Source organism: Rhinoderma darwinii, chromosome 10, assembly GCF_050947455.1.
Source record: "Rhinoderma darwinii isolate aRhiDar2 chromosome 10, aRhiDar2.hap1, whole genome shotgun sequence".
Taxonomy (NCBI): domain Eukaryota; kingdom Metazoa; phylum Chordata; class Amphibia; order Anura; family Rhinodermatidae; genus Rhinoderma; species Rhinoderma darwinii.
Genome location: NC_134696.1, coordinates 12,511,001 through 12,532,398, shown reverse-complemented (window position 1 = coordinate 12,532,398; position 21,398 = coordinate 12,511,001). Strand labels below are relative to the sequence as shown.

The 21,398-nt window shown below is 44.2% G+C and overlaps 1 protein-coding gene and 1 long non-coding RNA gene across 2 annotated transcripts; both read right to left on the bottom strand.

Annotated features, from left to right (window-relative positions):
* Positions 1 to 4,312: 4,312 nt before the first annotated feature.
* Positions 4,313 to 9,388, bottom strand: LOC142662438 (uncharacterized). Its single transcript, XR_012850953.1, has 4 exons — positions 8,416 to 9,388; positions 8,056 to 8,185; positions 6,490 to 6,563; positions 4,313 to 5,504 (listed from the first exon to the last, which is right to left on the bottom strand). It is a non-coding gene; the product is annotated as an uncharacterized LOC142662438 (long non-coding RNA).
* A 36-nt stretch (positions 9,389 to 9,424) lies between these two features.
* LOC142662437 (uncharacterized) lies at positions 9,425 to 12,535 on the bottom strand. The gene is made up of 3 exons (XM_075840644.1): positions 11,915 to 12,535; positions 10,746 to 10,898; positions 9,425 to 10,680 (listed from the first exon to the last, which is right to left on the bottom strand). The coding sequence occupies exons 1-3, from the start codon at positions 12,048 to 12,050 to the stop codon at positions 10,211 to 10,213; spliced, it is 759 nt and encodes a 252-aa protein (XP_075696759.1). The 5' UTR covers positions 12,051 to 12,535; the 3' UTR covers positions 9,425 to 10,210.
* Positions 12,536 to 21,398: the final 8,863 nt, after the last annotated feature.

Below are 21,398 nucleotides of genomic sequence, written 5' to 3'. Positions count from 1 at the left end.
CCGCTCACCCTCCCTTGTTCAAGGACAGAATTCCCGCCCACCCTCCCTTGTTCAAGGACAGAATTCCCGCCCACCCTCCGTTGTTCAAGGACAGAATTCCCGCCCACCTGCCCTTGTTCAAGGACAGAATCCCCGTCGCGGAGTTTGTTAGTGGGTTGTCTCGCAGCTAATGCTGTGTGGACAAGTGCTTGTTTATTGGACGTTTCATTATTGGACATTATTTATTTAATTATTTATTTATTAATTCATTCAAGTTGATTATAAAGATTTATTAATATTTTTATGTTACCCATAATAAACACCGCAGCCTTTTACTTCCAACTATTTTGTATGCTTGACTTTTATTTAAGGTTTTTGAGGGGTTGCGAATGTTATTCCATGATCTGTATGATCGATGGTGGGTGGGGAGGGAATTCGATCACGATGTGAATATTGCATTCAGCTTCCCGTCAGCGGCCAGACACACCACTAGAGCCTGTGGAGGATGGTAAACTATTAGACCACCAAGGAGACAGCAATTTACCTTTTCCTTACCCAAGACCACCAGGGAACCAAATACTGACCCTCTACGTAATACACGGATGTGCTGGTTCCACCAGAGAGACGCTCTTTATAGATGAGGGCAGTGGCGTAGCTATAGGGGTCGCAATTGCAACCAGGCCCCTAAGCCTGTCTGCGCCGAGTCACTCACAGCACAGTGCAGAGGAGAAGGATCCTCCACCCATCGTGGGAACGGGGATAGGTAAGTAATTATGTTATAAGTTTTCTATTAGGTACATACTTATTGGCGCATTATACTGGGTATTGGAGGGGGGGGGTTATATGGCAGCTGCTGAGGGGACATTATACTGAATGAGACAGCTATGGGGGCATTATACTGTAGGGGGGCATTATACTTTATGTGGCAGCTATGGATGGCAATATACTGTGGGGGCAGCTATAGGGGCATTATACTGTTGGCGCAGCTCTGGGGGGCATTATAGTGTGAGGGGCAATAATGGGCGCATTATACTGTAGGGGGTCCAAATATGGGGGCATTATTCTGTGGTGGTCAGCTATAGCGGGCATTATACTGTATGGGGGCTGCTATGGGGAGCATTATACTGTGTGGGGGCAGCTATGGGGGGCCACTATACTGTGTGGTGGCATTATACTGTGGGGGCATTCATAGGGTCTGTCGGACAAGCTAGCTGGGCATTGTATACCCTAGTCTGTCTTGCTAAAGGTCTCCCAGTGTTTTCTAGTTCCCAGTGTTACCCGTTCCTGCTGCCTGTACCCTGCATCCCGTACTATCGTTACCTGCTGTGAAAGCCAAGTCGTGTCTTCCACTGCATCCGCGGCGTCACCTGCTGTGAAAGCCAAGTCGTGTCTTCCACTGCATCCGCGGCGTCACCTGCTGTGAAAGCCAAGTCGTGTCTTCCGCTGCATCCGCGGCGTCACCTGCTGTGAAAGCCAAGTCGTGTCTTCCACTGCATCCGCGGCGTCACCTGCTGTGAAAGCCAAGTCGTGTCTTCCGCTGCATCCGCGGCGTCACCTGCTGTGAAAGCCAAGTCGTGTTCCTGCCGCTGTCTACATTGCCTCAGGTACCCGTTCAGAACTATAGACATTGTTTTGTACCTTGTTGGCCAGCTGCTACCCCGCTACGCGGTACGGCCCAGTGGGTCCACACCCTGTGCCGTGACACCCAACAAGTGAAAATCCACTTCCTGGTTGGTGCTTGTTTGGCCAAGTTTTCTTAACTCATTTACATAGACTTAACAAGTCTTGCGTGAAAAATGCAGTCCGCACGGAAGCGCTTCCGTGTGGCATTGACTTCAATGGGTGCGTGATGCGTGAAAAACGCCCAAAGAACGGACATGTCGTGACTTTTTCGCAACGGACTCACGCAGCGTAAAAATCACGCACATGTCTGCACGGCCCCAATAGGTCTGTGCGACGCGCGTGAAAATCAAGCGCCTTGCACGGACGTATATCCTGTTCGTCTGAATAAGCCCTTAGAATAAATAAATGGGGGGTGGCATCACATCATCATGATCTACAGGGATTGGCCAGTGATCACATGGTAGGGGGGCTATAGAGCTCCCTATAAGATAGTAATGCCCTTCGTCCTCTTTGGACCCTGCAGCTTGGCGTCTTTCCCCCACTCCCTCTCAAGATTTGACTCCTTAATGACACGACCAATTTAGTTTTTTTTATTTTAGTTTATTACTATTTGTGGGGTGAAATTAGCAAAAAAACAAAAAGCAAATGCGCCATTTTCTTGGGGATTTTGTTTTTACGGCGTCTATTGTGCGGTAATAACTACATGTTCACTTTATTCTACGGATTAATACGATTACGGTGATACCGACTTTATTTTTTCATGTGTTACCACTTTGGAAAACTATTTGTTAAAAAAATTTGTTTTGCGTCGCCAAAATCTGAGAACCATAACTTTTTTATGTTTCCATCGATTGAGCGATGTGAGGGCTTATTTTTTGCGAGGCGAGCTTTTGTTGTTACCATTTTGGGGTACATGCGACTTTTTGATCAGTGTTTATTCTATTTTTTGGGGAAACTAACGTGACCAAAAAACAGCAATTTGGGTGTTTTAAAAATTATTATTTTTTTTTTTAAGGTGTTCAGCGAGTGGGTTAGATAACATCAGATTGTAAGGGTATGTTCATACGAGGTCATTACGTCCGTAATTGACGGACGTATTTCGGCCGCAAGTACCGGACCGAACACAGTGCAGGGAGCCAGGCTCCTAGCATCATACTTATGTACGACACTAGGAGTCCCTGCCTCTCCGTGGAACTACTGTCCCGTACTGAAAATATGATTACAGTAGGGGACAATTGTCCATCAGCGAGGCAGGGACTCCTAGCGTCGTACATAAATATGATGCTAGGAGCCCGGTTCCATTACGGACGTAATGACCTCGTGTGAGCATACCCTCATAGTTCGGACTTTTGCAAACGCGGCGATATCAGTTATGCTAACTTATATGTTGTTTAACATTACTTTAGGGAAAAAATGGGAAGAGGGAATTTTTTAGAAATGTAAATATTTTTTGGGGGGATATTTGCAAAAAACTTTATTTAACTTTTTAAAATTCAGTTTAGAAGTCCCCCTAGTGGACTTGAACCAGCGATTATTGGATTGCTCACACGATCCACTACAATAGTAAAGCATTGCAGTATATCATGATTTTTACAGCCACCTATGAAGCCCTGCCGGAGAACAAAGATGGCAGACCCTTCATTAGGCCCCAGGCTGCCATGATAACCATCGACATCCCGCTATAGCATCGTGGGGGCACAAGGGCACGTCGGTGGGGGTCGCCCCTCTCATTCTAATGCTTTAGATGCTGCGGTCGTGATTGACTGTGGCATCTAAGGGGTTAAACGGGAAGACTCAAAGTGATTTTTGATTCTGTCCGTTGCAGTGAGGTGTTGGCCATATTACACAGCGAATACCCGCTAAGTATGGAGCGAGCTCAGCCCGTGATCCCGCTCCATACTTCCCCTTAACGACTGTCACGTACATGTATGTGGCATCTTGTTAAGGAGTTAGGGTATGTTTACACGCAGTGGTTTCAGACGTAATTCGGGAGTTTTAAGCCACGAATTACGCATTAAAAAACGCCCCTAATACGCCTACATCTGCCCATTGCTTTCAATGGGAATTACGATGTTCTGTTCCCACGAGCCTTTATTTTACGCGTCGCTGTCAAAATACGGCGCGTAAAATGATGGCTCGTCAAAAGAAGTGCAGGTCATTTCTTGGGGCGTTTGTGGAGGCGTTTTTCATTGACTCCATTGAAAAACAGCTCCAAAAACGTCCGTAAAGAACGCCGCGAAAAACGCGAGTTGTTAAAAAAAGTTTGAAAATCAGGAGTTATTCGCCTGAAAACCGCTCCGTATTTTCAGACGTTTTTGAGTTTGCGTGTGAACATAGCCTTAAATGTCATTTTGTTGATAATTGTTTCAGAGTTTTTATGTTCATCCTGTTTTGATCATTTTGTTCTGTTCCAGATGTCACATCGGCGGTTCTAGGAGGATCTTGTCTCTACCGTTCGTGAAATCACCCGGAAACAACTGGAGCATGCCCATCGCGCCTGCAATGTTCTGGCACCCAGGGTGACCTGTTTATCTTGCAATGTGTTTATCCAACCAGCGGACAACGTCCTCAAATTTATTGGTAATAATAAAAGCTGTGGCCGACCCCCACTTTACCCCCACATCTTGGTCTGGGTCTCAGTTATTTCATATAAATGTTAGAGGTTGTGTTATATGGGGGTGATGCCATCATTGGTCAGTCTTGTTTTACCAATTTTAATCCCCTGTGATACAATGCCATCACCCAAAACAACATGGAAAAATCAATGGAGGGGGGTAAATACTCTTTATTAGCACAGTATAACAGATGACCTTACATTGACCTCTGTGAAAAAAGACGCTAAAATGTCACTACATCAATGACTTGGATTCTGGGGTCTGCGAAGCCCATAGCAGATATAAGTTCATAGCAGATACTAAACCATGGCAGCTCCAGAGCAAAACTGACCTTACTGTGACATCATGATGACATCACGGAGCTATGATGTCTCAGAGATATGATGAGGGGTTATAAATATTTCCCTGACAGCTGCGCGGTCTTACTTTCTGTGAATTGAGTGCGATTTGCTGATTCATTGGCGACTTCTCACTATTATGGAGATCAATGGATTGGGATTCTTCTCCATCCTCTTGGCCTTTTGGTGTGTGGCCTGGCTCTCTGGTAGCTACACCCTGACTCTTATCAACAATCATGCCCCCCCCCCCCATAAGGTATAAGGTAATTACTTAAATAAGGAGGAAATATCTAATTAACAAAATGGCTTCCATTACCCAGAGGGGCCGCAAGAGGACAGAGAAACACATCCCCTCAGTCCTATAGATTATTATCTGACTGCTGATTATTAAGATGAAACAATTCTGACAATTTTCAGACTTGGCATCAGTCGCACCCTGCCCCCATCTCAGCCTGCAGTAGTAATCAGAATTTTCTAAAAAAATAAATAAAGTTTTGTTAATTTCAATTGATAATAATTGTCCGGATTAGACGATGCAGATAAATGTTCTCGTCCATTATTGAAGGTTTCTTGTTGGGTTTAGCGTTTGGTCCGCGCTTCATAGATGTTATTAGGTGGTTTTACACGTGGTACAGGATTTATTTGGCTCATTTTCTCTTTTTCAGCTCTGGGCCTGACGTTTCTACACTATAAGTTCATCATGCTCCATGCTGAAGCCTTTGGGGATCATCAGGCCTTGGTTCAAAAGATCCTCCTTGCAATTGGATGGTCATTATGCGTTGGGACAGCTGTGATGGCTACATTTTCTGGCAACACTTTTACCCACCGTAATCTCGTAATGCCTCTCCAATGCATGTCGGAAATCCTGAGGCCCAAAGCAGCACCAAGGGGGCGCCAAGGAGCGCGCTCGGAGGCCCAATGGACATAAGAATGCCCAACAATCCAAAACCTACAAAAACATAAAACGAGGAAAATGAAAAATAAACCACTAACAAAGTAAGTCAGGCCTCACATAAGATTTATAACAGTTTAGACTTCCAACGACCTAAACGCCTTATCTCTCTCTCGCCCAAACCCAGTGAATCGACCTCTGTAGCCGCACCTATGTGAAAAGAGTGCGTCCCAAAATCACTTGCCGGCAAACCCAGCTTCTCCCGGCAAGACTTGAAAACTGCCATGAACTGAAAACGGGTGAGAGAGAGGCAAAGGACACGACTGGCCGCCGCTTGTCACGCGAGACATGTTCCTTTTTCCAACCCTTCAATGCCCGACGAACTACAAATTCTTTTGTGACATCTCAAGCACCCCACAGCTTCAACATAAATGCTACCCAGGGCCAGATTAAGGCTATGTTCACAAGTACTGACCAAAAACGTCTGAAAATACGGAGCTGTTTTCAGGCGAAAACAGCTCTTGATTTTCAGACGTTTTTTAACAACTCGTGTTTTTCGCTGCGTTTTTTACGGCCGTTTTTGGAGCTGTTTTTCAATGGAGTCAATAAAAAACGCCTCCAAAAACGTCCCATGAAATTACCTGCACTTCTTTTGATGAGCCGTCATTTTACGCACCGTATTTTGACAGCAACGCGCAAAATAAAGGCTCGTGGGAACAGAACATCGTAATTCCCATTGAAAGAAATGGCCAGATGTTTGTAGGCGTACTAGGGGCGTTTTTCCAGGCGTAATTCGAGGCGAAAAACGCCCGAATTACGTCTGAAAATAGGCCGTGTGAACATACCCTTAGACTGCCAGCAGTATGGAGCAGTTATTTATGATGGGGGCCCCCACCCAACTAACACAGGGTTCCCCACGGCAATGCTTCTAGGCATTTGAAGCTTAGTACAACCTATTATAAACTGTCCCCCACAAAATAGAAGCCAGAGTGCTTGAGATATTAAAAGTCCACTAAGTTAAACATTAAAAGCAGTGACTTACATTGGATGCCCATCATTCTTCGCTCTGTACCCATAGATGGTGGGTGGCATGCAGTGAGTGTAGGTTCGTCTTTGCTAAGTGGTAAAAAGAAATGCAGATAACATTACACTCATTGCTGGCTGGGCCGGTCGCTCTCAGGAAACATTAGCAGGATTAAACCGGGTGTCTTAAAAAGAACATGCTGTCCTAGAGGTCACCGAGACACCAGTGACCAAAAGTAAAATATACATTATATATAAAATATGTAGAATAAAAGATGTTTTCTCATCTCATACATTTATGGCATATCCACAGGACAGCACTGCGAGCTACACTGTTTTCATAACTCACGAGTCTTATATATTATCTCATACATTTATGGTATATCCACAGGATAGCTCGCTATGCCACTTGTTTAATCCAATAGACTTCTATTGGAGTTATGCAAACAGCTGAAAACAGCCCGCTTGGCTATTTCTGTTCCTTCCGTCCACTTTAGAAGACTTGACAGGTGTGAGGGGACCTCGTCCTCGAGGTGGGTGCAGGTCCCAGAAGTGGTTCCTGCATCTATTAGACATTTATAGCATATCATGGGGATATACCATGAATTTATGAGATTAGATTCAAAAACCCATTTAATTACTGCATTATTTCTTATAAGCAAATAACAGTGAGGTTCTTGGCACACAGTTTAATCAAATTTGATAAAATTGTGTGAGCCCACCTGCCCCGACAAGGCAGCCTCAATCTGATGGGTACAAGAAACGGCATGGGCAGCAGTGCTAACCAGTGCTTGCCTGACTAAAAAAGTATATTTTTTTGGAAGAAAAGCGGTACAAACTTTGTTAACAGCAACAGATTCTTGTTAAAAATCCAACATATTAAAATTCTGCTTTAAAACAAGTTTTAACATTAAATAATAACTGCACTTTCATCAAACTTTTGAAATGTCATAGACACATACCAGAAGTGGGTCTGGGTGCTGAGACCGCCACCGCTAAAACGAAGGTGCAGAAGTACTCAGCTGAGAGCTTTGTATCTTCACCTGTGAGCAGCTCTCCCTGTCAGGCTGAGACGGCTTATATAGAACGTCTATGAGAGCCGTCTCCAGCCTGACAACGAGCGCTGCTCACAGCCGAAGGTGCAAGGCGCTCAGCTGAGGACTTCTGCACCTTCGTTTCAGCAACAGTGCGGTCTCATTTACAAAGTGAATGTACTTTAGGCAGCATATTTCTATTTTTAAAGGGGTTGTTCAGGACTCTAAAAAAGTGTTGTTTTTTTAAACAGCATCACGTCGGTCCACAGGCTGCATCTGGTATTGCAGTTACAGCCCATAGACAGAGCGCTTAGCATATTTCCTTGAGGCTGGTGTCACCGTTTTTTGAGTCAAACACAGAAATGGATCTTAAAAGACGGAAAAGTATAAAGAAAAAGCTGATCTGTCTCTTTTGTATACACTCCTGTGTTTGGCTAAAAAAATTGCTCAGAAACTGCCAGAAAAAAAACGTGACATGAGCCTAACACAATCTATAAATCATCCCCTTCCTATCTAGTACAGCATTATAAATAAGACAATTGACTACTCACCAGTTGTAAACTACACCGAAGGGACAAGTTCAATTCTATGCCCACTGGGCAGCCGGCACCCAGGAGATACAGGTAGAAGGAGCCTGGAATCTACTCCCACCACGTAGAGGGGTCGGGTTCTTCACGTCACCTAAAGAAAAAGTAAATACGTTAATACAGCGACTCCTCAATACATTAGTCAGATCCTAACCTGCCCCACCTCATGATTTACTTACATAGCAGCATCCACTTCCATTGCACCATGCCAATCTAGTATGAGCCCATCCCCCAAAATGACTTTCCAATTGAAAAAAGTGATCTTGACCTACTCCACTCTGTTTAATACTACACAGTCTACACATGGGTTCATCATCTACTCACCAGTTGTAAACTACACCAAAGGGGCAAGTTCAATTTTATGCCTGCTGGTGACGGCGGGGCGGTGCAAGGATCAACTGGGGACGGGGCAATGTCAAATTAGCAATTGCGGCCTGCAACGGGGCCCGTCCGGGAACGACCACCTCTACCATGGCCATGCTTGTGCCGACCGTGCCTGCGCCCACCTCCAGATCTGCGTTTCCTCCCTCTTCTCGACAATTCCTTTGCCGAACCTGAAATAGAAAAAAGGAACAAGGCAGAAGAGTGACCAACATCACATTGATCACCCTTGGCACCAAAAACATGCGCCACTTCCCTGCTCGGACCCTTCTGCTGCAGGCCAAAAACCAGAAGATACAGTCAATAAAGGATACGGTTGATCAGGAGTTGGCAGCCCTGGCTGATACCGGTCGTCTTCCTCTTTAGCTCCTGTCCTCTGATAGGGGGCTGCGCCCTCGCTGCAGTGACCCTGCGGCGTCTCCTTTGCCTGGCCCTCCTTCCCCCAACATCTCCTGACACAGTCGCCATCATGATGATATCACTGATCTATGATGTCACAGAGAGATGATGAGATGTTATAAATATTCCCCTGGCAGCTGCCCGGTCTTTCTTTCTGTGAATTGACACAAGAGGGCGATTTGCTGATTCATTTGCGACTTTTCATTATTATGGAAATCAATGGACTGGGATTCTTCACCATCTTCTTGGCCTTTTGATGTGTGGCCTGGCTCTCTGGTAGCTACACACTGACTGTTATCAACAGCCATGCCCCCCCACTGATGTACATCAGGTAAGATGGAGAATTACACGACTTTTATAGTTTGGGAATGTATAAGGTAATTACTTAAATAAGGAGGAAATATCTAATTAACAAAATGGCTTCCATTACCCAGAGGGGCCGCAAGAGGACAGAGAAACGCATCTCCTCAGTCCTATAGATTATTATCTGACTGCTGATTATTAAGATGAAACAATTCTGACAATTTTTCTATATTATTTAACATTGAGCGTTTTTCTTTTTGTTTTACAGTGAAACGGGAAATTTCTTTCCCGAAAATATCCTGTTTAGAATAGGATTCATAGGAATGGCCATTGCCTGTAAGTAAATATCACGGAAGTGATTATAATATGCTCTTACTTCTGGGGGATGGCGGGTTATTATAAAAAGTCTTATATCTGATTATATTACTCTGGGGTCAAACCTTCATTTATTTTTGACAAAAATGTGATTACTACGTCAGTGAGAGATGCAGGCTGGTTGCTAGGGACTCATTGCTGGACAAGACTGTTGTTGTTAGGTAGTGTTTCCCTAGCAACCAGACTGTCAGACATGACTCAGACTAGGCATCAGTCGCACCGAGTGTAGGGGTCCCCGCCACAACCAAGGACTGCTCCCCGCTTGGTGGCCGAGCCGAGGCACAAACCCGGGACGACCCAACCAGGTCTTTTTCTGCCTGCCGGGCATTGACACGTTGCTGCCTGTGGATCCGTCTATCATCAGCACGGCTCGACGACCTCGGCGGGGAGGATGATGCAGATAATGATGGCGAGAAAGAAGAGGAAGGTTGTCGCTCAGAAGATGATGAGGGCGATCTTCGCCTCCGAGAACGACCACCTCTGCCATGGCGATGCTTGCTCCGACCGTGCCTGCGCCCACCTACAGATCTGCGTTTCCTCCCTCTTCTCGACGATTCCTTTTCCGAACCTGAAACAGAAAAAAAGGACAAGGCAGAAGGGTGACCAACATCACATTGATCCCCCTTGGCACCAAAAACATGCGCCTAATTAACTAATTTTTCTACATTTTTTCCTTGGTCTCAGCAGGTAGATGAGTGCCGAGAGGAGCCATACCATAAAACAGGGAATCCCTAAACGTCAAGCAGGCTAAGTTAGCTTGCCTCACAGACGAGGGCTTAACCTCCCCTGGAGGAACAGAAAGCACAGGAGCACCTTCACTTTTATCCAAACTGGCCACCATAGCCTTTAATAACGACTCTAAGTAATTTCCAGACATTAAAGATTTTGAAAGCCATACGTCCACACATGATGACTCACCGAGGGTAGGGGTCCCCACCACTCCCGAAGCCGCATCCTCACCGTTGGCGGCGTCGGAACCAAGGACGGCTCCCCGCTTGGTCGCCGAGCCGAGTCGCAAGCCCGGGACGACCCGAGGAAGAAGAGGAAGGTTGTCGCTCAGCAGATTACGAGGGCGATCTCCGCCTCCGAGAACGTCCACCTCTGCCATGGTGATGATTGCGCCGGCCGTGCCTGCAATCATGAGGTTTATAATGTGCATATGTGTTTCTTTTTTAGAGTTTATCTATAACAATTACCTGAAAAAGCTTCACCATCTCCAAGAGGGAGAAGAACCAGAACTCTCGAGTATAAAGAGGACAATCGTGGACGGTGACGTGAGACGGTTTCATCTGACCACACACTCGAAACCACAAATACACAAGATCTAGCCCTAATCTTCCATGTCAGACCTAACAAAAATAAAAATAAAGGTGAGGTTAATGTGTTGTATGTCCTAAATCACATGTATATAGATGGCAGGTAGAGAATATCCAATATCCAATCCAAAGCCTATTAAAAGGGGATCCCCACATAAATGTTAGGAAATAACCAGTCCACTACCCACTCTCTGACTCCTTAGACCTTGCCCAGACAATGATGACTACTACCACTGGGTTTTGCTGTTATGTTCACTACTGTCTCCATTATCATCTAAAAATGTTTTAGAAATATTAGAAGAATTGTACATATAGTTACAAGTTTACTTTCTCCGTCTTCCAGTTTTATACAATGAGGTGGAATGGCGTGCCACAGCCAAACAGATCACATCCCAAACTGAAGAAGATCTAGAGATGGCGACCAAGTGTTAAGACATCCACCACCTCCAACCTTTCAACCAAATATCATCTTACATAAGGGAGAAAGAACGACAAGAACCGTTTATAAACAGCAAGAAGAGGAGGGTTGTCGCTTAGAAGATGACGAGGGCGATCTCCGCCTCTGAGAACGACCAACCCTGCCATGGCGATGCTTGCGCCGACCGTGCCTGCGCCCACCTCCAGATCTACATTTCCTCCCTCTTCTCGACGATTCCTTTGCCGGTCTTCTTCCTCTCCATATCTTGTCCTCTGATAGGGGCTGAGCCATGGAGTGCCCTCACTGCAGCGCACCTGCGGCATGTCCTCCGGAGCCGACCCTCCCCCATTGGAGCACGGCGGGCTGGTAGCAGAAGCGCCATGCGCCGCCAGGCTGAAAACAACCGGCGGCACTACACTCTGGCCGTTGCCCGGGTGAGAAGGGGGAGGCGTGCAGCATGGGGAGGGATGCTGGACACACTGAGTGAGGTAGGGGGTACCACCTCCCCAGAGGATGTAGAAGGTGAGATAGGCCAGGCCCAACCTGTGTGCCTCCCCTGCTGAGCGGGCAGCCCTGGGAAGGGGACTTGGGCTTAATCAAAAGGGAGGGCAGGTAATTCGCTGCGGCCTACCTCTGGTCTCTCCAGCCGCAGGTCCATGGGCCGTTGCAACAGCTTCACCATCTTTCTGTCTCAACAGGTCCTCCAGCCAGGTGGTGCCTTTGACTGACACCCGCTGGGCCACTTGCTGTAAGAGCTCATCAGCCATGCTGGAAAGAAAAGGAAAGAGACAGAAGGAAAGAAAAGAAAAAATCTCCTCACCACACGGAGGGCAACTACTAGGTGTTACTTCACACTGCCGCAGAAGGTAAAGAGGGGCCTCTGCCCTTGAACTCTACCCTATATCCCTTTCCTCCTTTAGCACCTTGGCCCAATCACGCTCCTGGGCATTTTTTCACTTATGTAACCACGTACTCCTCTTCTCTGCAGTCCCTGGCGCTCTCCCTATGCGGTTCAGCGCCATCAAAGATGTGTGTCCTCAGTCCCCCTAGAACAAACGCCATTTTCTGCTAGCGGCATTCTGCTCTGTCTGATAGAAAGGAATCCCAAGCAGGAGACCCCCCTCTATATCCATTATGTCTCCAGGGTTATTATATCAGAACACGTTATTTAGGATTTATTGGGAAGTTCTGAGGGTAAATTAGTGATTAGTTCCTTAAGACTTGCTGTAACCTCTGTCTGCTTGTTTTCTAGACCAACTGTTATCCAATGACTCACCGGATTTGCACTTTCATTGCATTCGGTTTTGGCAGCCTTTACAACCTTTGGCAGTCCATACTCCTTTACAAAGTGCCTGAAAGCCGAAGAGTCATCAGCCATTTCAGACTGGCGTCCTGCATAATGGCCGTGACCTTAGTAGTTTTATGTATTATTTCTTAAATAATAATTGAATGGAATCCAAGCATCCTTGTCTTTAGGTTCACATGTAGAAAACATCAGATCCTGAGGTCATCATTTCCCTTCATTTTCTGATCTCTGCCGTCAGATGGCGACATGCTGGTGTAACACAGCGTCATCTGGTAACATTGTTGAGCTTCTTGCAGGAAGATGCTGAATAGAAAGCAGCGATACTGTCATTGCTATATATGTATTATATTAACATTTATCTTACATAAATATGTAGTAACTCCTATAAGACACTTACTAAACATAATAAACTTTATTTTCCTATATAATAAATTACCAGCCATTGGAAGGTAGGGTATCAGTATACACCCACCTGTGCACTGGAGATCAATGTGTAAAGGTATGTACAGTAGATCTCATACATAATATCAAGTTATTGACATGCTGAGCCGCTGATACAAACCAGTGGATGTAAAATTTCTTTAATCCGGCATTAATGCAATTATCAAAAATTCTGGATCATTGGATGGATTTTATTTGCACCCCTAGAAGCAGTTCTATAGGATAACAATTGGACCCATAATCTTTGTGCTCATTCCTTGCACCATGGTGATCGTGACGTCCGCAATGTAATGGGTGAGGAGTCACATGACAATGAGTCAGGTTTTTTTTTTGCATCGCTGTCAGTCACATGACTCCATGCAATAAACATGAATGCAGCCAAACCTCGGCCCGGGCGGAAAGTTCTTGCTTTGCGCAATTTTTAATGTATTCATTTTGATATTTTTTCACAGATCAGTGAAATGACAGCAAAGATCATAGCGTGGTCGACGTTGGTCCTCACTCTGGTGAATGTATTGAGCTACTATCAGAATATGCAGGTCAGTAGACGTCACCTCCTAATAGAGAGGAATCCCAAGCAGGAGACCCCCCTCTATATTCATTATGTCTCCAGGGTTATTATATCAAAACACGTTATTAAGGATTTATTGGGAAGTTAAGGGTAAATTAGTGATTAGTTCCATAAGATTTGCTCTAACCTCTGTCTGCTTGTTTTCTAGACCTACTGTTATGCAATGACTCACCGGATTTGTGCTTTCATTGCATTCGGTTTTGGCAGCCTTTACAACCTTTGGCAGTCCATACTCCTCTACAAAGTGCCCGAAAGCCGAAGAGTCATCAGCCATTTCAGACTGGCGTCCTGCATAATGACCGTGACCTTAGTAGTTCCATGTATCCTTTCTTAAATAATATTTGAATGGAATCCAACCGTCCTTGTCTTTAGGTTCACATTTAGAAAACGTCCGATCCTGAGGTGATCATTTCCCTTCATTTTCTGATCTCTGCCGTCAGATGGCGACATGCTGGTGTAACACAGCGTCATCTGGTAACATTGTTCAGCTTCTTGCAGGAAGATACTCAATAGAAAGCAGCGGTACTGTCATTGTCATATATGTATTATATTAACATTTATCTTACATAAAAGTGTAGTAAATTCTATAAGACACTTAATAAACGTTATTTTCCTATATAATAAATGACCAGACATTGGAAGTAGGGTATCAGTATACACCCAACTGCTGGAGATCAATGTGTAAAAGTATGTACAGTAGATTTGATACATAATATCAAGTTATTGACCTGCTGAGCCGCTGAAACAAACCAGTGGATATAAAATTCCTTTAATTCTGCATTAATGAGATTATCAAAAATTCTGGATCATTGGATAGATTTTATTTGCATCCCTAGAAGCCGTTATATAGGAAAACAATTGGAGTCATAATCTTTGTGCTCGTTCTCTGCACCATGGTGATCGTGACGTCCGCAATGTAATGGATATGGTGTCACATGACAATGGGTCAGGTCTGTTTTGGCATCACCGTCAGTCACATGACTCCATGCAATAAACATGAATGCAGGAAAACCTCGGCCGGGGAGAAAGGTTCTTGTTTAGCGCAATTTTTTCTATATTAATTTTGATATTTTTTCACAGATCAGTGAAATACCAGCAAAGATCATAGAGTGGTCGACGTTGGTCCTCATTCTGGTGAATGTATTGGGCTACTATCAGAATATGCAGATCAGTAGATGTCACCTCATCATCCCCTCGTATACCAGACCTCGTAATAACATTATTATTAATCTCTACAATCATGGGGTATGTAATGTGGATATGTGTTTCTTTTCTTAGTTTATCTATAACAATTACCCGGAAAAGCTTCACCATCTCCAAGAAGGAGAAGAACCAGGACTCTGGAGTATAGAGAGGACCATCGTTGACGGTGACGTGAGACGGTTTCATATGACCACACACCCCAAACCACAAATACACAAGATCCAGCCCTAATCTTCCATGTCAGACCTGACAAAAATAAAAGTGAGGTCAATGTGTTGCGTGTCCTAAATCACATGTATATAGATGGCAGGTAGAGAATATACAATATCCAATCCAAACACTATTAAAAGGGGATCCCCACATAAATATTAGGAAATAACCACTCCACTACCCACTCTCTGCCTCCTTAGACCTTACCCAGACAATGATGACTAATACCACAGGATTTAGCTGTTATGGTCACTACTGTCTCCATTATCATCTAAAAATGTTTTCGAAATATTAGTAGATTTTTCCTTATAGTTACAGGTTTACTTTCTCCTGTTTCCAGTTTTATACAATGAGGTGGAATGGCGCGCCACAGCCAAGCAGTTATCACATCCCAAACTGCAGAAGATCTAGAGATGGCGACCAAGTGCCAAGACATCTACCAGCTCTAACCTTTCGCCAAAAACAATCTTATATCAGGTGGGAAAGAGCTACAAGAACCGTTTATAACCAGCGAACTCTACAGCGAGGTGGAATGGCACGTCACAGCCGAGCAGGAACATCTCAAACTGCAGAGGCTCCAGAAATACAACAAAGTGCCGAGACGTCCACCACCTCCAACATTTCTCCCAAATATCATCTTACATCAGCGAGAAAGAACTAAATAGAACGTTTATAAACAGAAAGAAGAGGAGAGTTGTCGCTCAGAAGTTCACAAGGGCGATCTCCGCCTCTGATAACGACCAACTCTGTTATGACGATGCTTGCGCCGACCGTGCCTGCGCCCACCTCCAGATCTACATTTCCTCCCTCTTCTAGATAACTCCTTTGCCGAACCTAAAACAGAAAAGTCGGACAAGGCAGAAGAGTGACCAACATCACATCGATCCCCCTTGGAACCAAACACATGAGCCACATCCCTGCTCGGACTCCTCTGTTGCATTCCAGAACTGGACAGTACACTCAATAAAGGATACGGTTGTTGATGAATGTGCAGCCCTGGCTGATTCAAGTCTTCATCCTCTCCATATCTTGTCCTCTGATAGAGGCTGAGCCATGAAGCGCCCTCACTGCAGAGCCCTCACTACTAGGTGTTACTTCACGCTGCCGCAGAAGATGAAGAAGGGTTCTGCCCTTGAACTCTACCCTATATCCCTTATGCCACTTATCCTTTAGCACCTTGGCCCAATCATGCTCCTGGTCATTTTTAAACTTATGTAACCACCTACTCCTCTTCCCTGCAGCCCCTGGCGCTCTCCCTATGCGGTTCAGCGCCATCAAAGATGTGTGTACTCAGTTCCCCCAGAGCAGACGCCATTTTCTGTTAGCGGCATTCTGCTGTCTGATAGAGAAGAATCCCAAGCAGGAGACCCTCCTCTATATCCATTATGTCTCCAGGGTTATTATATCAAAACACGTTATTAAGGATTTATTGGGAAGTTCTGAGGGTAAATTAGTGATTAGTTACATAAGATTTGCTCTAACCTCTGTCTGCTTGTTTTCTAGACCTACTATTATAAAAAATGACTCACCGGATTTGCGCTTTCATTGCATTCGGGTTTGGCAGCCTTTACAACCTTTGGCAGTCCATACTCGTCTACAAAGTGCTCGAAAGCCGAAGAGTCATCAGCTATTTCAGACTGGCGTCCTGCATAATGGCCGTGACCTTAGTAGTTTTTTGTATTATTTCTTAAAGAATATTTGAATGGAATCCAATCATCCTTGTCTTTAGGTTCACATGTAGAAAACATCACATCTTGAGGTGATCATTTCCCTTAATTTTCTGTTTTTGGCGGTCAGATGGCGACATGCTGGTGTAAAACAGCGTCATCTGGTAACATTTTTCAGCTTCTTGCAGAAAGATATTGAATAGAAAGCAGCGGTACTGTCATTGTGATATATGTATTATATTAACATTTATCTTACATAAATATGTAGTAACTCCTATAAGACACTTACTAAACATAATAAACTTTATTTTCCTATATAATAAATTACCAGCCATTGGAAGGTAGGGTATCAGTATAAACCCACCTGTGCACTGGAGATCAATGTGTAAAGGTATGTACAGCAGATCTCATACATAATATCAAGTTATTGACATGCTGAGCCGCTGATACAAACCAGTGGATGTAAAATTCCTTTAATCCGGTATTAATGCAATTATCAAAAATTCTGCATCATTGGATGGATTTTATTTGCACCCCTAGAAGCAGTTCTATAGGAAAACAATTGGACCCATAAACTTTGTGCTCATTCTTTGCACCATGGTGATCGTGACGTCCGCAATGTAATGGGTGAGGAGTCACATGACAATGAGTCACGTTTTTTTTTGCATCGCTGTCAGTCACATGACTCCATGCAATAAACATGAATGCAGCCAAATCTCGGCCCGGGCGGAAAGTTCTTGTTTTGCGCAATTTTTAATGTATTCATTTTGATATTTTTTCACAGATCAGTGAAATGACAGCAAAGATCATAGAGTGGTCGATGTTGGTCCTCATTCTGGTGAATGTATTGAGCTACTATCAGAATATGCAGGTCAGTAGACTTCACCTCATTATCTCCTCGTATACCAGACCTCGTAATAACATTATTATTCATCTCTATCTATAACAATTACCTGGAAAAGCTTCACCATCTCCAAGAGGGAGAAGAACCAGGACTCTGGAGTATAAAGAGGACCATCGTGGGCGGTGACGTGAGACGGTTTCATCTGACCACACACCCCAAACCACAAATACACAAGATCCAGCCCTAATCTTCCATGTCGGACCTGACAAAATAAAAATAAAGGTGAGGTCAATGTGTTGTATGTCCTAAAATACATGTATATACAAGGGAGGTAGAGAAAATCCAATATCCAATCCAAACACTATTAACCCCTTCCCGCTTTTGGGCGTGACTTTACATCCTGATTCAAAGTGCATTCCCGCAATAGGGCGTACAGTCACACCTTGTAGATGAAGCGGACACAGGAGCTGTGCGCGCTTCTTCTTCAGCGGCTGTCAGCTGTAATACACAGCTGACATCCTGCTGCAACGGCGGCGATGGCTGTTAACGCAGATCGCCACCGTTTAACACCTTCAATGCGGCTGTCAATGGCGTCCGCCACATTGAAGCTCCCTCCCTCTATGACCCACCCGCAATGGATCGCGGGTGGCGATGTTTGCTATGGCAACCAGGAAGCTGTTGCTAGGCTTCCTGGTTGCCCAGGTATGGAAGCCTACTAGATCCTGCCCGAGGCGGGACCTAATACGCTAACTGTCAGATGACGAATGACAGTTACAATACGCTGCACTACATAAGTAGTGCAGCGTATTGTATCGGGGATCAGAAGACCAGATCTTCAAGTCCCTAGGTCAATGTTAAAGAAAAATAAATAAATAAAAATTTTAACTCATAAAAACAACACTTGCCCTGTTTCCCTGATCAACTCCTTTAATATTAGAAAAAAAATGAAAACATGAAAAAAAACTATACATAATAGGTATCGCCGCGTTCGGAACGGCCTGATCTATAACAATATCACATTGTTTTTACCGCACGGTGAACACAGTAAAAATTTTTAATAAAAAACAATGACAGCATTTAATTTTTTGGTCATCTTGTCTCAAATTTTTTTTTATAAAAAGTGATCAAAAAGTTGCAAGGAACGCAAAATGTTACCAATAGAAACGACAGTTCGTCATGCATAAAACAAGCCGTCCCGCAGCGATATCAACAGTTATGGCTGTCAGAAAATGGCGACACTAAAAAATTATATTTTTTAAAAAGAGTATTTTTATTGTGGGAACGTAGTGAAAAGTAAAAAAACGATATAAATTTGGTGTCGCTGTAATCGTATCGCCCCGCAGAATAAAGTTAACATGTTGTTAATACTGCACGGTGAACGCTGTAAAAAATAAAAACGTGCTAGATTGCTGTTTTTTGGTTTTCTCATCTCCAAAAAATTCAATAGTGATAAAAAAAAAATCGCATGTACCCCAAAATGGAACCAATAAAAATTACAGCTCGTTCCACAAAAAACGCGCCCTCACACAGCTCCGTCAACGGATAAAATAACACGTTATGACTCTCAAAACACAATGATGCAAAATGACTTCACAGACTAATTTTTTCGGTCCAGTAGAATTTCACTAAATACCCCACATCATCATTTACTGGACCCCACAGGTGACCCCGTAGATGCAGCGGAGATGAGGAAACTTTAGGGCCTTGTGCGGCTTATAGGGCTAGTGAAGAAGTCAAATATTAGGCGATACTGGAGCGCAGATATTCTGTATAATCCCCAATAATCCCGGCCTGTGCATAAAGGATTGGTTCAAAGCGTAACACACCAATCCATGGATATTTACCCTATTATTACATCATCCTATTATGCCCTGATGTACTCCGCACAGATTACATATACCCTGATGTACTCCTCACAGTTTACATATATTCTGATATACTCCACACAGTTTACATATACCCTGATGTACTCCGCACAGCTGACATATACCCTGATGTACTCCGCCCAGCTTACATATACCCTGATGTACTCCGCACAGCTGACATATACCCTGATGTACTCCGCCCAGTTTACATATACCCTGATGTACTCCGCACAGATTACATATACCCTGATGTACTCCACACAGTTTACATATACCCTGATGTGCTCCTCACAGCTTACATATATTCTGATATACTCCACACAGTTTACATATACCCTGATGTACTCCGCCCAGCTTACATATACCCTGATGTACTCCGCCCAGCTTACATATACCGATGTACTCCGCACAGCTTACATATACCCCGATGTACTCCGCACAGCTTACATATACCCTGATGTACTCCGCACAGCTTACATATACCCTGATGTACTCCTCACAGCTTACATATACCCTGATGTACTCCTCACAGCTTACATATACCCTGATGTACTCCGCACAGCTGACATATACCCTGATGTACTCCGCCCAGTTTACATATACCCTGATGTACTCCGCACAGATTACATATACCCTGATGTACTCCACACAGTTTACATATACCCTGATGTGCTCCTCACAGCTTACATATATTCTGATATACTCCACACAGTTTACATATACCCTGATGTACTCCGCCCAGCTTACATATACCCTGATGTACTCCGCCCAGCTTACATATACCGATGTACTCCGCACAGCTTACATATACCCTGATGTACTCCGCACAGCTTACATATACCCTGATGTACTCCACATAGTTTACATATACCCTGATGTACTCCTCCCAGCTTACATATACCCTGATGTACTCCTCACAGATTACATATACCCTGATGTACTCCTCCCAGCTTACATATACCCTGATGTACTCCTCACAGCTTACATATACCCTGATGTACTCCTCACATATTACATATACCCTGATGTACTCCTCACAGCTTACATATATTCTGATATACTCCACACAGTTTACATATACCCTGATGTGCTCCTCACAGTTTACATATATTCTGATATACTCCACACAGTTTACATATACCCTGATGTACTCCGCACAGCTGACATATGCCCTGATGTACTCCGCCCAGCTTACATATACCCTGATGTACTCCGCCCAGCTTACATATACCGATGTACTCCGCACAGCTTACATATACCCTGATGTACTCCGCACAGCTTACATATACCCTGATGTACTCCTCACAGCTTACATATACCCTGATGTACTCCACATAGTTTACATATACCCTGATGTACTCCTCCCAGCTTACATATACCCTGATGTACTCCTCACAGATTACATATACCCTGATGTACTCCTCCCAGCTTACATATACCCTGATGTACTCCTCACAGCTTACATATACCCTGATGTACTCCTCACATATTACATATACCCTGATGTACTCCTCACATATTACATATACCCTGATGTACTCCTCACATATTACATATACCCTGATGTACTCCTCACATATTACATATACCCTGATGTACTCCTCACATATTACATATACCCTGATGTACTCCGCACAGTTTACATAAACCCTGATGTACTCCTCACATATTACATATACCCTGATGAACTCCGCACAGCTTACATATACCCTGATGTACTCCTCACAGCTTACATATACCCTGATGTACTCCTCACAGCTTACATATACCCTGATGTACTCCTCACAGCTTACATATACCCTGATGTACTCCTCACAGTTTACATATACCCTGATCTACTCCGCTCAGTTTACATATACCCTGATGTACTCCTGCCAGCTTACATATACCCTGATGTACTCCTCCCAGCTTACATATACCCTGATGTACTCCGCACAGCTTACATATACCCTGATGTACTCCGCCCAGCTTACATATACCCTGATGTACTCCGCACAGCTTACATATA